The sequence below is a fragment of the Haematobia irritans genome, chromosome 5 (genome assembly GCF_050003625.1).
Source record: "Haematobia irritans isolate KBUSLIRL chromosome 5, ASM5000362v1, whole genome shotgun sequence".
NCBI classification, from domain to species: domain Eukaryota; kingdom Metazoa; phylum Arthropoda; class Insecta; order Diptera; family Muscidae; genus Haematobia; species Haematobia irritans.
Genome location: NC_134401.1, coordinates 78,803,352 through 78,822,062, shown reverse-complemented (window position 1 = coordinate 78,822,062; position 18,711 = coordinate 78,803,352). Strand labels below are relative to the sequence as shown.

The 18,711-nt window shown below is 34.4% G+C and overlaps 1 protein-coding gene across 1 annotated transcript in view; it reads left to right on the top strand.

The window, feature by feature from the left end:
- Positions 1–18,711, top strand: part of Gp210 (nucleoporin 210) — a 280,949-nt gene that overhangs the window by 45,512 nt on the left and 216,726 nt on the right. The window contains exon 16 of the mRNA XM_075309079.1: positions 15,223–15,328. Coding sequence (XP_075165194.1) covers positions 15,223–15,328 — 106 coding nt within the window. The remainder of the gene's footprint in view (positions 1–15,222; positions 15,329–18,711) is intronic.

Here is an 18,711-nt window from a genome sequence, read left to right as displayed (position 1 = left end):
TAGAATTGAATTCTGAGTCGATTTAGCTATGTCTGTCTGTCTGTCTGTTCATGTATTTTTGTGTGCAAAGTACAGGTCGCAGTTTAAGTCCGATTGTCCTCAAATTTGTCACATGGTCGTTTTTCGGGACAAAGACAATCGGTATTGATTTTGGAAAAAGTCGGTTCAGATATAGATATAGCGCCATATATATTTATCACCGATATGGTCATAATTGACGTGTTTATCAACCTATCTTCTTCAAATTCCGTACATCCGAATATTTTATGAGTCTCGAAAAAATATCAGCCAAATCGGTTCAAATTTAGATATAGCTCCCATATATATTTTTCGCCCGATATGCACTTATATGGTCTCAGAAGGCAGAGTTTTACCCTGATTTGCTTATAATTTTCTACAAGGAGTACAATTGATATTGTCGTCAATTGTGACAAATTTAGTTGAAATCGGTTCAGATTTGGATATAGCTCCCATATATATCTTTCGCCCGATTTAGACTCATATGACCACAGAGGTCAAAATTTACTACCAATTGGCGTGAAATGCTGCATAAGAAATAGAATTGACATTTCAGCAACTCATGTTAAATTTGGTTGAAATCGGTTCAGCTTTAGATATAGCTCCCATATATATCTTTCGTCCGATTTAGACTAATATGACCATAGAGGCCAAAGTTTACAACGGATTTACGTGAAATTTTGCACAGAGATAATCCTGGCTTAAGTTGGTTGAAATCGGTTCAGATTTAGATATGACTCCCATATATATCTTTCGCCCGATTTAGACTCATATGGCCGTAGAGGCCTAATTTTAACACCGATTCACCTAAAATTTTGCACATAGTGTCGAATTGATATTCTACCAATCCTTGCTAAGGGAGCCACCGTGGTGCAATGGTTAGCATGCCCGCCTTGCATACACAAGGTCGTGGGTTCGATTCCTGCTACGACCGAACACCAAAAAGTTTTTCAGCGGTGGATTATCCCACCTCAGTAATGCTGGTGACATTTCTGAGGGTTTCAAAGCTTCTCTAAGTGGTTTCAATGGAATGTGGAACGCCGTTCGGACTCGGCTATAAAAAGGAGGTCCCTTGTCATTGAGCTTAACATAGAATCGGGCAGCACTCAGTGATAAGAGAGAAGTTCACCACTGTGGTATCACAATGGACTGAATAGTCTAAGTGAGCCTGATACATCGGGCTGCCACATAACCTAACCTAACCTAATCCTTGCTAAATCTGGTTGAAATCGGGTCAGATTTAGATATAGGCCCCATATATATCTTTCGCCCGATAAAGACTCATATGACCATAGGGGCCAAAGTTTTACTCCGATTTATGTGAGGCTATGCACAGGGAGTAGAATTAATATTATGGCTGTCCATGCCAAATGTGGTTAAAATCGGTTCAGATTTAGATATATCTCTAAAATATATATCTTTCGCCCGATATGGATTTAATTAATTTCGTTGAAATCGGTTCAGATTTAGATATAGCTTCCATATATATCTTTCACCCGATTTACATTCATATAACAACCGGATACCAAATTTTGATCTACTTGAAATATTTCCCTGAGAGTAAAATTACGATTTTAGCATTGTGTACCAAATTTAGTCCGAATTGGTATAGATTTGGATATAAATCCCATATATATACGCCTGATTTGGGGAAATATGGTATACAATTTCATACTTTATACCCATTTCAACGGAATTTTATTGCAATTGATTTTATTTTACACACACAGAGAATACAGATTGGTTGTGACAATCGAATTTATTGCCAACCTCCTTTTGGCAGTTGTAGCAACTACCAGTTGGAAGTTGTGTCACCAGACTGATTCGGTCGACACAACTAATATATCATATGGTGTTGGTTGGGTCTGCCGACGACATCGGTTATAGCTACCTTCATCATTCGGTTTTGTTGCCCGACCTTAATATTACTCCTGACTGAATTAAAAACCAATTCCTTCCCAATCAAATATAATATTTTATTTAAATATATGTATAGTATAAATCTAAAAACAATGTATTTGATATCAAATCATGAAAACGGCACGATTATGTTCGTTATAAATCAGCTCGTATACCCTTCGCCATGAATTGGAAATCATCCATAGTCCATATATAAATTATATGGACGCAAAATGGTGAAAATCGGTACTATTGGCACTGTTTCAGATTACAAATATTTACAGACCACACTATTGGTGGGCATGACATATTGATATATAATCTTAGGAGCAACTGCAGTTTATGGGCCCCTCACCGATTTGCTTGAAATTAATATATGTTATGTAACTTAGTATGCTGATTCTAACAAGGTAAAATTTTTGTCCCGGAAATACCCGGGTCTTGAGATATAGCCTTCCAAAGGGTCAGCAAAAAAAATTGATATATCTCCTTTGTTTGTGGTCCAATCTAAACAAACTTGGCCGGAGTTTAAGACTTTCTCCTATGGATAGAGTCCAAAATGGGCTAACGCAATCCCAAGGGGGGAAAAGTAGCCGGCCTTCGGCCGGGGTTTAAGACTTTCTCCTATGGACAGAGTCCAAAGGGTATATATTTCAGTAATAATCATTTTTTTTTGTTCCTACTCAGAATAAAAGCTCAATAACTTTGTTAAGAGTGGACCTATAAAGATATGTTATATATCAAACGAAAGGCCAGAGTTTAGGCTTTCAAACTGCGTATAAAAAAACTAGGGTGTAATCGAAGACTTTTTGAGATATAACGAAAATAACAAAAAATTAGGGTAAAAATTTCTTATTTTTATTTATATCTCCCAAACTAAATTAAATATTTAAAAAATATATTTTGCGTATAAAAGTGCATAAAATAAGCTTTCATATGACACCAAGTTTGTTTAGATTGGACCAAAAACAAAGGAGATATATCCAGTTTTTATTGACCCTTTGGAGGGCTATATCTCAAGACCCGGGTATTTCCGGGACAAAAATTGTACCTTGTTAGAATCAGCACACTAAGTTACATAACATATATTAATTTCAAGCATATCGGTGAGGGGCCCATAAACTGCAGTTTAGCCTAATCTTAATGTAAAAATGTCGGTTTAAATGGTTCAGAAGAAAAATCTGAAATTCTGCCGACTTCACCAGCTATCGAGAACGTTTATTTGTCACACCATGTATTTCAATTATCAACCTCTCTTGTCAGTATTTTACTAAATTAAAAGAAAAAGGTTGTGATTAATTGATCAAACTAAAGACTAGACAATGCTAGGGATAAATACCTGTCGAAACTGTATCGATTGGTACATAAAACTGGTACCTCGGAGCACAAAGGCCGTTTTCCCATGTAATAGCAATTACAAACAGATAGAATTAGAAATTGGGATATATCCCAATCCGTTTTGGAACATATAAGGTAATCTTGACTCCTTGACCATTGAATCTGATCCAATCTATTTCCTCCCGAGTTCTTCAAATAATTTAAATTTAAAAAATTGCCGCTGCTGAGAATTCTACCGTTTTAATTTGAAATCAATAAAAATACGTCTTATTTCGACATGAAATTAATATTTTAATAGAAATGACATTTGTAAAATAATTCAAATGATATTCGGTAAGTGCTGATAACTGAGTGATAGTAATAGAGGCATTTAGTTCCTACAACTGTATGTCTTCTAGCACAAACGTAAATCCATTGAAATAGATGAAACACTGTAGTAAAGACCCACGTATGATTGTAAATATAGTATATATATTGAGATAATTGATATTTAATTATAAATGCAGAATTTTCATTACTTCAACCGATTTCCAAACAATCTCTTCTCTATGTGTGTGTATCGCCGGATAAATCATAAATGCACTTTTGTGCAATAAAATGACTTAAGCTTTATATTTCCTTACTTTTTTACTTAATTGTGTTTCGTTTCAGGGCGTTAGCCGATTTAAATTTAAAGTCAAGTGATTTTGTAGAAGTTTAAAAATGTTTTTCCACATCAGTTATGATTTAAATATTTGTATATGGGTATGTAAGCCTTAATATAAATTAAAAAAATATTGTCTACAAGTGCACCCTCAAAAAAAAAATCGCTTCTCTAACATATGTTCCAAACATATTTTGCAGGAAGCACATATATTATTGGATATTGCCGAAATATTATTATGTTTGTTTTATTTGAGCATATTATATGTTTGGAAGCATTTTGAGTCCAAAAATAGTATATGCTTGGAAGAATTCCTCAAAGAATATTGTGCTCATTCCCTTACATAATTTTCACTTCCACGAAATTTTGAGTTCTTCGCATCTTTTTCTGTAGAATTGTAATACAATTCTAATATTCAAATTAAATAATATTTAGACTTAAGCATATTAAATTGTTGGCCTTATCATGAAACAGTTTTCCGAAACAACATACGAGCGGTTTCACAGAAATTGCTCTCATTTCATTCTCGCTGTGTTATGTTGATATCTTTTTATTCAACCCTCCCGGTTTCCATCTCTATTCCTTTCTCTATACTAACTCTCTCTCTCTCTCTCTCTGTCGCTCTCTGAATAAAGTATCACAACATATATATGTTTACTCGAAATGTGTAAATTTATATATGTATACATTCACACATATTATTTTTATGAAACATTCATGACCCAAACATAATATATTGTAACATATTAACATATGTGTCCCAAACATTTTGTGTTAGTTTAGGAACATTACATGTTTGCACTTAAATATATTGTGTTTAAAAATTGTGCCCGAAACACATTTTGTTTATATCGGAACATATGAAAAACATATTTTTCTAACAGTGTGGTGAAGGGTATAATATAGTCGGCCCCGCCCGACCTTACTTACTTGTTTAAAGTTAAGTATGATACGACAAAAATCATCTTTTATTATTCATGCCTGTTCTTGGTCTCACCGAAGTGTACACCACACGACACACATTATTCACACCTCTCAAAAAGTTAGTTGTTATGACTCACACGTCAGAACACTTTTCCGGACTTCTAATCTAAAAATGTAAACAGCTGATTTATTCTGCAAGGCAATTTATTTGCAGACAGAAACTATGCACTGAAAATAGTTTGCCGGTATACTATACAAAAAAAAAAAATTAAAACAATTACAATAGACTGTGGAATTAAAATTAAAAAATGCCCGCCGTATTTTTGTTAGCAGTTAACACTATAACCCTCAAAAGATCGTTTTGATCTGGTTTTTACATCCGAGGTTTAAAATTTTGTAACAATTTTGTTTTTGCGAATGTATAGATACTCACCGCTATTGTTATCCCAAACAAACCTTCAACTCCTGTTGGCTTATAGGAAAAGTAACAACTTAATTTGCACAATAAATTTTGGTTTGTTTAATTTCATATATATTTATATATATATATATTTAATAATCTCGTATCGTGGAAATTTAAAAAGAAATAAACTTTGTTGCGACATAAAAATTAAATATAGTCTTAGAAATTTTCCTCGAATTTTTGGGTGCACTTCAATTTCAATCAAATTATTTTTCCTTAACCGGTTTTGTGATTTTCTCATATTAAATCCCATTGGGTACTGTTGGAGGGAAATATTATTGTACAGAAGTGCTACAGTTCATTGCTTATTCAATAAATTTGTTAGATGTGTCTTTGTGTCATTTGGACTTGTTTGAGTATCTTACGGACTAAATGCAAATGAAAAAAATAATACTGACATAGTAAAAATAAATTTAAAACATTTTATTACATTGAAAAGTTTGTGCTGATGCTGTTACCTAACGATAACGAAAATGCATTGAAAATATAATCAAATTTTATGTTCGGCAAATGCAGAAAGAAAAACTATTATCACAATCATAAAAGCAAAGAAAAAACTAAAGGTACTTTAATAACCAACTGATCACCAGGGAATTCCCAGGGAAGGTGTTGGAAGAGCCCAACAGATACTTGTACAGAAGTTAGAATGTCATTAGAATTCTTAATGGAGAAGAGCTACGTACATTAGATAACGAATATGGAATAGGTTATTGACTACACTAACGAATATACATCTCTAGCATCTGTTTGACAATTTAAATTTTGCCAAGTGTTTATCAATTGTAATAAACTTAATAAATGTTAAAATAACAAGAGAGCATGAAAATATATAATTCGTAAAACCGAGCTTCGACTGTATAGATATCTCTTTGTTGAAAACTTATCAAAAAGCCCAAAATTGCGACGTAAAAAGACGATTTTTCAATAATCTCCAACGACAATATTGAGTTATACAGAGAAGAGGTATTTTCTTAGGCTTGGTTAGGTTATGTATAGTGGCAACCGGTCTTTTTCGGGGACTCAGACTATTCAGTCCATTTTGAACCACAGGTAGTGAAATTCTCTCTTACAATGAGTACTGCCCGATTTTTTCTTTAGTTTAATGGCAAGTTACTTCCTTTTTGTTATGTTATTTTCTCGGAAATTATGTATTTGACTTCGCCAATCAGCTTATGTTTGACGAGAAAACAACATTTTTATGACAAACATGTTACATGGTCACCATACAAAATTAACATTTTGCTCTTGAAACATGTTTGAGGTGATCATGTCCCTTCTCCGCGTGTATGCTAAGCCCATGTTAAATTCATCGCTTCTGCGCCAATTTTGCACCATTTCCGGGTCCACAAAGCACATTTTCACTACTTTTTTAGCGACGCTTTTTTGTTGGGTACGTTATGAATTTGAATTCCCGTAGGTGACGGATGTACACCCTAAAAACAAATTGGTTTATGTAACATATGCTCCCAAACATATTTTGCTCCAAGCATATATATGCAGAATTTGTTCAAACAACAAATTGTTTGTACTGTGCAAACATATTATGTTTCATCCTAAGCATATCTTTGTTTACTGGCCCAAATTCTAGTTTCTAAGCATTTGGTTGCTTGCAGCAATATGCCTTAAATATAATTGTTTTTGAATAATGAACGTTTAATCACCAACCTATACTTTTATTTGTTTTAATTAAACTTGCGGTTTTACATATCTATACTGGGTTTTCGTTAGCTATCTCCGTCGCCATCTTTATATTCACCCTTATTCCTGAAGTCGCCCTCGCCGTCGCTTTTCGTCAGTCGCCACTAATTTGTATTCCGTTCGTCGATATATTCTGCTATCGAAGAAAATCGGTATTCCTAGTGTCGCTTTTTGTCGCCAACATCGTCATTATTTGTCGCCTTTAAATTTACCAGCAACGAGTTTAGTGTTTAATTTTTGAACAAGTTTTTTAGACATTATTAATCGAACAATTGAAAAATAAATGTAAAAAATGGAAATTGGTAAGAGGTAAAGTGACTAATCTTCAACAATTACAAAAAATGGGAAAAATCAGTATATATAGCAGTTATGGTCATCACATTCAAATCATAGAAAAGAACACTGTACAATTAAAGTAAACGTGTTGATTTTCAATTCCATTTATTTTTAATAGAAATCCTTCCAGGCCAATGTATTTTATTTAGCACCAAACTTAGGTAACAATTGTGTCGAACTTTGAATGATCCTTGGACACATAATGTCAACGTCGTTCCAATTGTATATGCCGGATGTTGGTATTGCCCTAATGTAGATATCTAAATCATTTCCCGAGTCAAATTTATCATTTATTTTGATTTTCCAAGTCCACATTGGATTACAAACAAACAGCATTTTAAACGCAAATAATTAAAATTCAGTTTTGCACATTGATCTCAGCGTCGTCGCCATTTTTGTAGTTTTGGAAGCTTTAACTGTCCTCGAATATATATCCACATTTTTTCCGCGTCAAATTAAATATTTTTTCTTAATTTTCCGACTTAGAATTGCGTCAGAAATAAAAATATTTTAAACCGAAAAAACTAAAATTCTTTTTTTGCACATCAGCTGATTGTTTCCTAGTGATATCGGCCTTTTATTACCGAGTATTATAATTGGTACAAAAAGTAATCGTCGTCGTCGCCACTTCACACACAAAAATTTTTTTCTGGTTCAATCACGGAATTAATTGATCCAATTAATTTTTTAATTGAAATGTCTTCAATCACAGAAATGATAGTATCAATTAAAAAATTAATTGAAGGTCAATTAAAAAATTAATTGATCCAATTAAAAAATTAATTGATACTATTAATTTTTGTGATTGATTTTTGTTTCAATTAAAAAATTTGTTGAATCAATCAAAATTTTAATTGAAAATTTTTTAAAACTCAATTAAAATTTTAATTGGAAAAATTTTTGTGAAAATTTTTTCTGTGTTCGCAGGAATACCAAATGAAAGACGAGACGACTTAAAAGCGACAGACGACAAAAAGCGACGGCGATAGCAAGGGCGACTTCAGGAATAAGGGTGATTTTTCCTCTATTCTCTTTCGCTCTCTTGGACGTTTCTAAACATATATATGTTTATATAAAATATCCGAATTAATACATGTTTGCATCCACTTATTATATATAAGAAAATCTAAATGTAATGTGTAATGTCCCACATAACATAATATGTTCTAACCAGGGATCCGGAGCGGAGCGGAGCAAGCCCTTTTTTGCCGGAGCGGGAGCGGAGCGGGAGCGGCATTTCTAAAATCCTGAGCGGAGCGGGAGCGGAGCGTTTTCCAAATGAAAAACCGCTCCGCTCCGAATAAAATATTACTTGAATGAAATGTGTAACTTTGAAATTACACTGTGTAGGTAATTTCAAATTTAGCTAGTACTTAGCGTAGTGTGAGTAAATGTTTAAAATGTACGATATGTATTTTTGTACGTACGTACATTGGGGAAAACACACCGTGTTTTTTAGTAATTGTTTTCAAAAACGGCAAATGTCAAAATATATATCTAGTATGTGTTGTAAAAGTAACAACAGTACTTTCGATCAATTTCATCCCGTATTACTACAAATATGTTTGTAATGAACGTCAAACAAATGCAATTAAACGATCTTATTTATATTTAATTTTTTAGTTTTCTACACTGAAAAAAATATTGTCGTGAAGTCAAAGATTCCATGTCCTTAGAATAAGAATGCAAATTTGCTTAACATGGAAGACGCATTTCTCTAAAATAAAGTTTTTTTCTTGTCCAAAAGGCAATAAACTTTTGAATGAAGTTGTAATGTCCTTATAATTAAGCGATTTTACTTAAAAATGTGTATCATAACATGAAAGATAAAATTTTTGAGGTAAGGTCAACGTGACTTTAATAATTAAGAAAAATTCTTTAAAATTAATAAAATTGTCTTTAAATTTGTTTCCTTTTTGCATCTTGCCTACAAAGCAAAAAATCGTTAAAAAATAAGACATGTTTTTCAACACTTTATTTTAAAGACGCTTTTTACTTGAAACATAGCATAATTTCTACTGGAAGTCGAGTCTTAATATGGAAAAAAATAACTCGTTAACTCGTTTTTAAAGGATTTTGATAACAACTGACGAAAAAAATCTAAAAAATGAAAAATTAACATTTGCTTCCTAGAAGCAATTACATAACCCCCAAATTTAAAAGAGAATTACGTCTTTAAAGTATCCTTACTTGTATTCTCCGCTTCTTTGGCTCGGAATTAATACCCAAACTGTTAAAGTAAAGACAAAATCTTTGGAACCGGGCATGCTTTTTTTTTCAGTGTAAGGACATTCATATTTGTGCGCATATACATTTATATACAAAAATGTGCGCATATACATTTATTATACAATAAAGGGGAAAAAGCGAAATTAGGTAACACTAGATCTGAGTAAGAATATTCGTAGGTATACCACGGACTGATGTCGATGGAGGTTGTTGCAAACATAAACATACACACACACATTACAAATATAACAAAACCTCTTCTCTACGTCTGTTGCAAAACAAAAAAAAACTTTCGGAGAGTAGTTACTTCTACTCTGTGTATAGACTTTCAATTCCAATCAGCGTTGCCGTTTTGGTCCAAAAGATTTCTAATTTTTAAATTTCGTCCGATGGTCAGACCAAACAGAATTTGGTCCATTTTGGTCCATTTTCATAAATTTGGTTTCTATCACATATTAAATAGTAGATGGTGCACCGCAAAGAATATTGTCGGGAGGCCAAATATTTCACATGCCTAAAATACGAATACGAATTTTGCTTAGAATAGAAGACGTATTTCTCTGAAAAAAAATTTTTCCTTGTCTAAAAGTCTCTAAACTTTTCAATGAAGTCTGTTTGTCCTTATAGCTAAGTGATTCGACATAAAAATGTGTATCCTAACATGAATGCAAATTTCGTTTTAATGAAGTCAAAATGGATTTAATATTTCTGAAAAAATCTTCAAAATTAATAAAATATTTCAACACATTGTTTTAAAGTCATTATACCCTAAACCACATAGTGGTTAGGGTATAATAAGTTTGATCTGCCAAAATATGTGCCTACAAGAAATATTGATTTTAGACCCCATAAAATATATACCGACTCAGAATCACCTCCTGAGTCGATCTAGCGCTTGGTGTCCGTCCGTCCATCCGTCCGTCTGTCCATGTATTTGTTGTTCACAGGATTTCGGTCGCAATTATTAACCGATTTTGATGAAATTTGGTACAGGGAGTTTTTTTGGGCACAAGGACGAACGTTATTGAATTTGGAAGAAATCGGATCAAATTTAGATATAGCTCCCATATATATGTATTGCCCGATTTCGACAAATGGGGTCACGTTGCACTAGTTTTACTAACCGATCGTCGTCAAATTTAGCACAAAATAATCTTCTGTATCGCCCTTTAAGTCTGAAAATTTCATCGAAATCGGTTCAGATTTAGATATAGGTCCCATATATATGTATCGCCCGATTTTGTCAAATTAGGTCATAAAACCCTTATTTATCAACTGATCTTACTCAAAGTTGGCGAAATGTAATCTTCTATAGCACTAACTATATGTGCAAAAAATCACCGAAATCGGTTCAAATTTAGCTATAGCTCCCATATATGTACCGATTTTTCTAAATAAAATAAAACTCAATTGAACAAATAATACAATGTTTGTACTATAATTTTCTCGAAGAGGAGCGGAGCGGAGCGTGGAGCGGAGCGGAGCGATTTTTTTTTTCTCGGAGCGGAGCGGTTTTTTTTTTCTCCGGAGCGAAAAAAATGGACCGCTCCGGATCCCTGGTTCTAACATATTAACATATGTGTCCCAAACTAATATAACATGTTTGGGACATAACTTGTTATGAACATTACATGCTTGCACTTAAAAATGTGCTAAGAATTTGAGTTCCAAATATATAAATTTTTCATCGAAACATATGAGAAACATTTTTTTTCGTCCGTGTAAGCACACCTCATATATGGGGTTTTTCCAAAACATGCATTCTGAGCACCAACCGCTTCTTCAGAACAACTAGAAGAAAAACGACCGAAAAATGACAAAGTTATAAGCAATTGAGGGAAAAAATCCGATGTCAAATCATGCAAATATGAGCAACTCACCCACACAAAACGTTTTTTTGTATGGCCGAGTGGCATTTTTGTGTGGGTGAGTTGCTCATATTTGAATGATTTGACATCGGATTTGTTCACTCAATTGCTTATAACTTTGTCATTTTTTGGTCGTTTTTCTTCTAGTTAGTCTTATTACTTACGTTACAGTATCATCTATATGACCATGAAGAGAAACGACACATTTTTCAATGGTTTGTACTTTTCCGGCAGAAAAGGAATCACTGTAAGGCATGCTTTTTTGCATCGATATTTTTTGAACCACTTAACTTATCACAGATCCAATTATTTCCAATTTCAACGATATAATCGGACATTTCTAACTCGATATATAATTTGTTGTGTGAAAAAAGAGCGAAAAACTAAAAATAACGGGATATCTCAAAAATGGTTCCATAAAAATTGTGAACATTTTTTTTTTTTTTCAAATCAAATGTACATTTTCAGTGTAAAGTAGTGTAGCCAATGTAATATCATATACGCGAAATTAACTTTCAAAACTAGGAATCCCCAAATTTATTCGACGTCGAGTGACTGTTTTTCCAAATGGGGTTTCGTATGATTTAAAGGAATAGACCATAAATTATTTTTATACCCGCCACCATAGAATGGTGATGGGGTTATTCCGTTTACAACACATCGAAATATCGATATCCGACTATATAAAGTATATATATTCTTGTTCAGGTAGAAATTTTTACGGCGATATAACCATGTTCGTCTGTCTGTTGTAATCACGCTACAGTCCTCAATAATGAAGCTATCGTGCTTAAATTTTGCAAAAAGTCATGTATTTTCCGCAGACAGGCGGTGTTTTGGGTTCATAAGTAAGTGTGGCGTATACGACTTCCGATTTGCCTGAATTTAAAACCTGAAGGTACTTTGGGTTCATAAATAAGTTTGCTGAATATGGTGTGTATCAGTCCATAGTTTGGTATAGCCCCCATATGGACCGATCTTCCGATTCGACTCCCATTTTCCTAAAAGTTCAAAATCTAAAGGCATTTTTGGTTCATAAAGAAGTCCACACATAAGTATGGCGAATATGGGGCGTACCGAACCATATTATGATATTCCCCCAATATAGACCGATTTCCCGATTTGAATTCTTGGACTTCTAGACACTGCAATTTTTAAACGATTTGCCCGAAATTCAAGTTTAGATATTTTAGGTTCGTCAATAGGTGTTGCGAATATGGTGTGGATCGGTCGATATTTTGGTATAGCCCCCATGTGTTGTCTTCCGATTTTCATCTGTTAGTACATATGTTTCCTTGGCAGAGTATACGAGGGCAGTTCGGAAACTTCTTAGCCTTGTTTTGGAAACTTCCATCTCTGTTATGAACACATGTTAAATTATGTTTCGATCTGGCAACTCCTACATATAGAAATAGGTGTTAAATAAAGACGCATCCGCAATTTTTTACAATGGAAACATTAGAAATGAGTGCTGTCATTAAATATTTACATAAAAAAGGTTTATCGGGAGAAGAAATTCGTAATGATATGGTGAATGTGTTAGGTGAAAGTGCTCCTTCATATGCAACAGTAAAAAATTTGGTTGCTGAATTTAAACGTGGTCGTACAAGCATTGAAGATGAACCACGTAGTGGACGTCCCAAAACAGCAACAACAACAGAAATTGTAGCCAAAGTGCATGATATGGTATTAAATGATCGACGAATAAAAGTGCGTGAAATTTCCAATATCATGGGCATCTCAAATGATCGAGTCCATTTAATTTTGCATGAAGAACTACAGATGATGAAGCTTTCTGCAATATGGGTGCCGCATTTGTTAACAGTCGATCAAAAACGCATAAGAATGAACATTTCTCAAGCTTGTTTGGATCGTTTTAAGCGAAAGAAAATGTATTTTAAGCGTCGTTTCATAACTGTTGATGAGACATGGATCCACCACTATACTCTAGACACAAAAGAACAATCCAAACAATGGACTGAAGATGGAGGAAGTGCCCCAAAGAAGGCAAACACAATTCAATCGGCTGGTAAGGTTATGACAACGGTTTTTGGGGGCTTCAAAGGTAATTTATTGATTGACTATCTGAAAAAGGGTGAAACAATAAATTCAAAGTACTATTGCAACCTTTTGGATCAATTAAATGTACAAATTCGAGAAAAACGATCTGGCTTACAACACAAAAACAAAAATACATTTTCATCAAGACAACGCACCAGCGCACAAGAGTGTTTTAACAATGGCTAAAATCAACGAATTAAAGTACGAGTTGCTTGACAACCCACCTTATTCTCCTGTAGTTCTTCTCCTTCTGTAGTTCTTCTCCTTCTGTAGTTCTTCATGCAAAATTAAATGGACTCCATCATTTGAGATGCCCATGAAATTAGCAATTTCACGCACTTTTATTCGTCGACCATATCATGCATGTTGGCTACAATTTCTGTTGTTGTTGCTGTTTTTGGACGTCCACTACGTGGTTCATCTTCAATGCTTGTACGATCACGTTTAAATTCAGCAACCCAATTTTTTACTGTTGCATATGAAGGACCACTTTCACCTAACACATTCACCATATCATTATGAATTTCTTGTCCCGATAAACCTTTTTATGTAGATATTTAATGACAGCACGCATTACTAATTTTTCCATTGTAAAAAAATTGCGGATGCGTCTTTTTTGAACACCTGTTTCTATATGAAGGAGTTGCCAGATCGAAACAAAATTTAACATGTGTTCATAACAGAGATGGAAGTTTCCAAAACACTTAAATTTTTGCTGCTTATAACGCGCTTTTTGTGCAAGGCTAAGAAGTTTCCGAACTGCCCTCGTATTTTAAAACTGTAAAATGCAAATTTTTATTCTTTCCAGAACCGAATTTCAATAAAATGTATTCATATGTTAAATGTTTTATCAGGTTTGAAAGTATAATATTTGAAAACACCGCCTATTACTGCAACCAAACAATTAAAAATATGCAGTTTAGAGGAGAGAGGTAGAGTGAGTGTGTGTGCATACTATTATCGCATTATCATTTTTATCAGTCGTTGTATGTCTGTTCGACGCTTCGCTTTTCATCGTATTGTACACTAACCTGATTTTTTTTCAATTTTCCTTTTTTTCTATGCTCTCACACACGTATTTTTCCCACGATGTCTGGTTGACAATGTATGCTGCCTGTACTGGTGTCAACATTGTCATTTTCATCATCATCACCGTGCTGACTATGTTCTCACTCACTGCCACATATCGCACAATACCATAACTGGATGCTTCCAATCCAATATGTTCGATGTCAACTGCACTACTGTGGCAAACTAAATGCATCCTGTGATGTAACAACAATAACTATAACTACAACAACGACAACTACTATACATCCTGATTCATACTGTATCGATGGATGGTGACGAATGCTGATGATGTTCTTGATGCTGCTGTTCCTGTGTTCTATGATGATTTTTCAATGTTCTTCTCCGTTCGCAATGCCATTGACGAATAATCAACATGTTGATTTTATATTCCCAACAATGCCAACAACGACAATGATGACGATGACGACAACAACGTCTATGATGGTAATACCCCAAATATACGGCTGTTGGTTATATTGGTGGCGGGTGGCGCTGGGCGATAATAATTCAACACTTGTATTCTTATGGGGTCCATGCAAAATGCTCCTTGAATGGTTTTTCAATGACTCCACACCACTTGCCGCTATTTTATTGATTCTTGTGGTGATGGCTGGTGCTGTGTGTGTGTGTGTGGGCGCACGTCTGGGGTTTCCTTGATGAAATGTTTACTTTAGACAATTTTCTCTGTCGGTGACATTATATGCTTTGATTCGCCATTACCACTGTCATCGATTTGGATGAGTTCGGATGAACAAATTATCTCTATCGACAGTCGAACAGGTGAGTGTTTACTTTAATCATTTTCTTGACTAGTACTTCCATTTCCAAGTTGCTTTTGTAAGGGAATGACAATTGTCCCTCCCTTAACAGCAAGACTAATATTTAGAATGGTGATTTTGGCTTTTTATTATTTAAGTACCCATCATTTAGTGGGTTACAATCAATATTTGTGGATAATAGAAATTGATGATTTTGTAGAGTTTGAATTTATATGGTCCGATAGCGTCATTCAATTGGGGAGAAACCAAATAACATGGAAAGTAAAATTTAAGTCTTTGAAGAAATTTTAGGAGGACTAGACTGATATGACCTAAAAACCACATACGTATAAATTAAATTTTTATCGAGAATTGAAGTTTTGAAGCTCTATAATTTATCAATCAAACTTGAATATTTTCAAAAAAAAAAATCTGATTTAATCACGAAATTGATCCAATTAATTTTTGAATTGAAATGTCTTTAGTCACGAAAATGATTGCAACACTCAAATAGTTTTTTTTTTAATTAAAAACGTAACTATTTTCAATCACTTTCTTAACTGGCTTATCCCCATTTTCATGAAACTGTGTTAGTACAACGTTAGCTGACGAACTTTTAACCCGTGCTATGAGTATATCTGTCATCTTACCTACATATTGCATATGACAGTTAGGAACTTAGCTGCTGAAATTTTGTCAGTTAATGTTAACCGGATAGAAGATATTTGTAATTTAATTCCTTTAAAGTCTAACGGATCTACATGGAAATGACCGTGAGTGTTTTTAGTTTCATTAAACAATTGATTGTTTCAATTAAATTTTTTATTAAAAATTTAAACAAATTACAATTATTTTTTTAATTGGCCTAGTCTTCCGAGATTGATTAAAAATTCAATTGCATCAACTAATTTTTTATTTAAAAAATTTTCAGCTTCAATCAATTTTTTAATTGGAAATATTTTGGTAATATTTTTTGTGTGTAATTTACTTCTTGTGCATAAAATGTGTACACGTGTAAAATGGGTACGAGTACGTAAATTTGTTTTACATGCTCCCAGCGTAGCCAAGATCGTAATGAAATGTTCGTTTTGGATTTGGAAGTGGTGCAAAATTAGCTCAGAAGCAATGACTTGTAAAAATTGGCTTGTCATAGGGCGGAATCAGTGTTGCCCCGCAAATTTTATGGGTAAGATTTATTTGATGATGGATGTATTGGGAGAAAAAAGACGCGGGCGGTCAAGATAGGGTTACTATCGCTACCCTTTTTAAATTCTTCTGTTAAAAGAACATTTTCAATATTCGTCCAAAAATAACATTTTGCTCTTGAAACATGTTTGGGGTGATGAATTGCTTCTCTTCGTGTATCTTCGAGTATGCACTTCTGCTGTTAAGCTAGACAAAAACTTGCAACGCTTGGTCAATACTGCATTTGTCATCACGGTTGCCACATTTTTTCGAGAGAGGTCCCCAAAATTTCGAAATTTTATCCCCAACTAAAATATATTTCCCCATGAAAAATCTCCAAAGGAAATTTCATATAATTATTGTTTGTATATAAATTTAATTCTATAAAAAAGAAAAATAATCTCACATTATAGAATTCTTTAATAGTGTGATCTCTTCTGAGATTATCAATCAAATGGCGTCTCTCTTATTTTGGCATCTACTCTATTTACAGTGTTGCATTACATTAATACAGTATACTAGATTATAGTTGTTCTAAATAGTAGTAAGCCAAAACAATTCTACTACAGCTCGGCCAACCTGATATCATGATCGACCCGATCATATAAAATTACTAAAATTAGAATATCCGCACATCAATCAATCTATGTATACATTCATAAAATACAAAGCTTATTTTAGGTAGGAGCTGCGTTTTATGTACCCTGGGAGTCTCTCGATTTCCACAACCGCATGTTGCACGCCTCTAACACCCCATCATACGTGATCTGCGTCACTTGGACGTTCTCTATGTCTTTAACGTAATACCTTATGTACAATATGGGGTCATTTATACTTGGGGAGCAATTTCTTATTGATACCCTTAGTGGTGTCGACATTCCTTATCACTACAAAATCTCCTACCTTGAATGAAACCACATTCACCGATCTCTCTAATGACCTTTCCTCATTATACATTTGACTCTTCTTTATGTCCTTATCCGCCTGCTCCCTAATCAAATTCAAGGCCTCCCCCTGTTGGAAAAGTTATCCTCTAGATATTCGGTCAGCTTATCTATGACATCCCCCCTTTGATTCAAAACAGAACCAAACAAAGTCTTGGTTGGAGTAGTACCGGTAGTCCTATTCACCGTGTTATTCAACCCAAATTCGATCTTCCCTATCTGCTTTACCCAATCGGAATGACCAATTGGCTCGCTGCACTTGTCTAACATCCCAACCAACGTCCTGTTGACCCTCTCGACTTGGCCATTAGCCTATGGCGAATGTACGGCAACCTTCACATGATCGACATTCCTCTCTGTCAAAAAGTCCGCAAACTCTTTAGACGTGAAACAACTTCCTCGACCAGTTATAACCCTAACTGGTCTACTGTAATAGTTAAAATATTTGGACAACGCCGCCTTCACTTCTCGTCGTCAAAACTGGATATAATCGGACAAATTTGGTAAACGTATCTATAACCACCAAAATGTGTTTCCTCTTTAACTGCAAACTGGGTAAGGGTCCCAAATGATCCAAATGGAGAGTATGAAACGGTCTAGGTTCCTTCGGAATGCTATGAAATGTCCTTGCATTCGGTTTCTGAGGTGCCGAGTACATTATGCATTTGATGCAGTTCCTCTTAAAATTCTCTATCCTTGCCTTCATGTGTGGGAACCAGTAGTTATCCCTCATTTTGTGGTAGCATTTATCCACCCCCAAATGACCAATCTTCTCATGAACGCAGCGGATCAGCTCGTCCTCCTTTTCCGTTGGTACATATAAACGCAGATTATCGCCATACTTCTAATAAATGACCCCGTTCACCATCTCGAAGTCGGCTAATTCCACGTTATCCAACATTGACTGCAGTTCGCATATTCTAGGATCTCTTGCCTGTATGGCATATATTTGGAAGTCGATATCCTCGCTCTGAATTGTGCCAACCGTCTCACAATCTAAATTACTTCTAGATAATGCATCGACATCCGACATTTTCGAACTGGGTCTGTGAGAAATCGCATAATCAAAACTTTCCAATTCAAGGGCCCATCTCGATATCCGAGAGATCATCGTTCTCTTACTCAATGTGAGGGCCAGGGCGTTACAGTCCGTTACAATCCTAAACTTTAAGCCCTCCAAGTATATTTGGCATATATTATCAGGGAATATATTATGGCCAACGTCTCCAATTTAAAACTATGATATCTGCTTTCTGCATTCGTAGTCCTCTTTGAA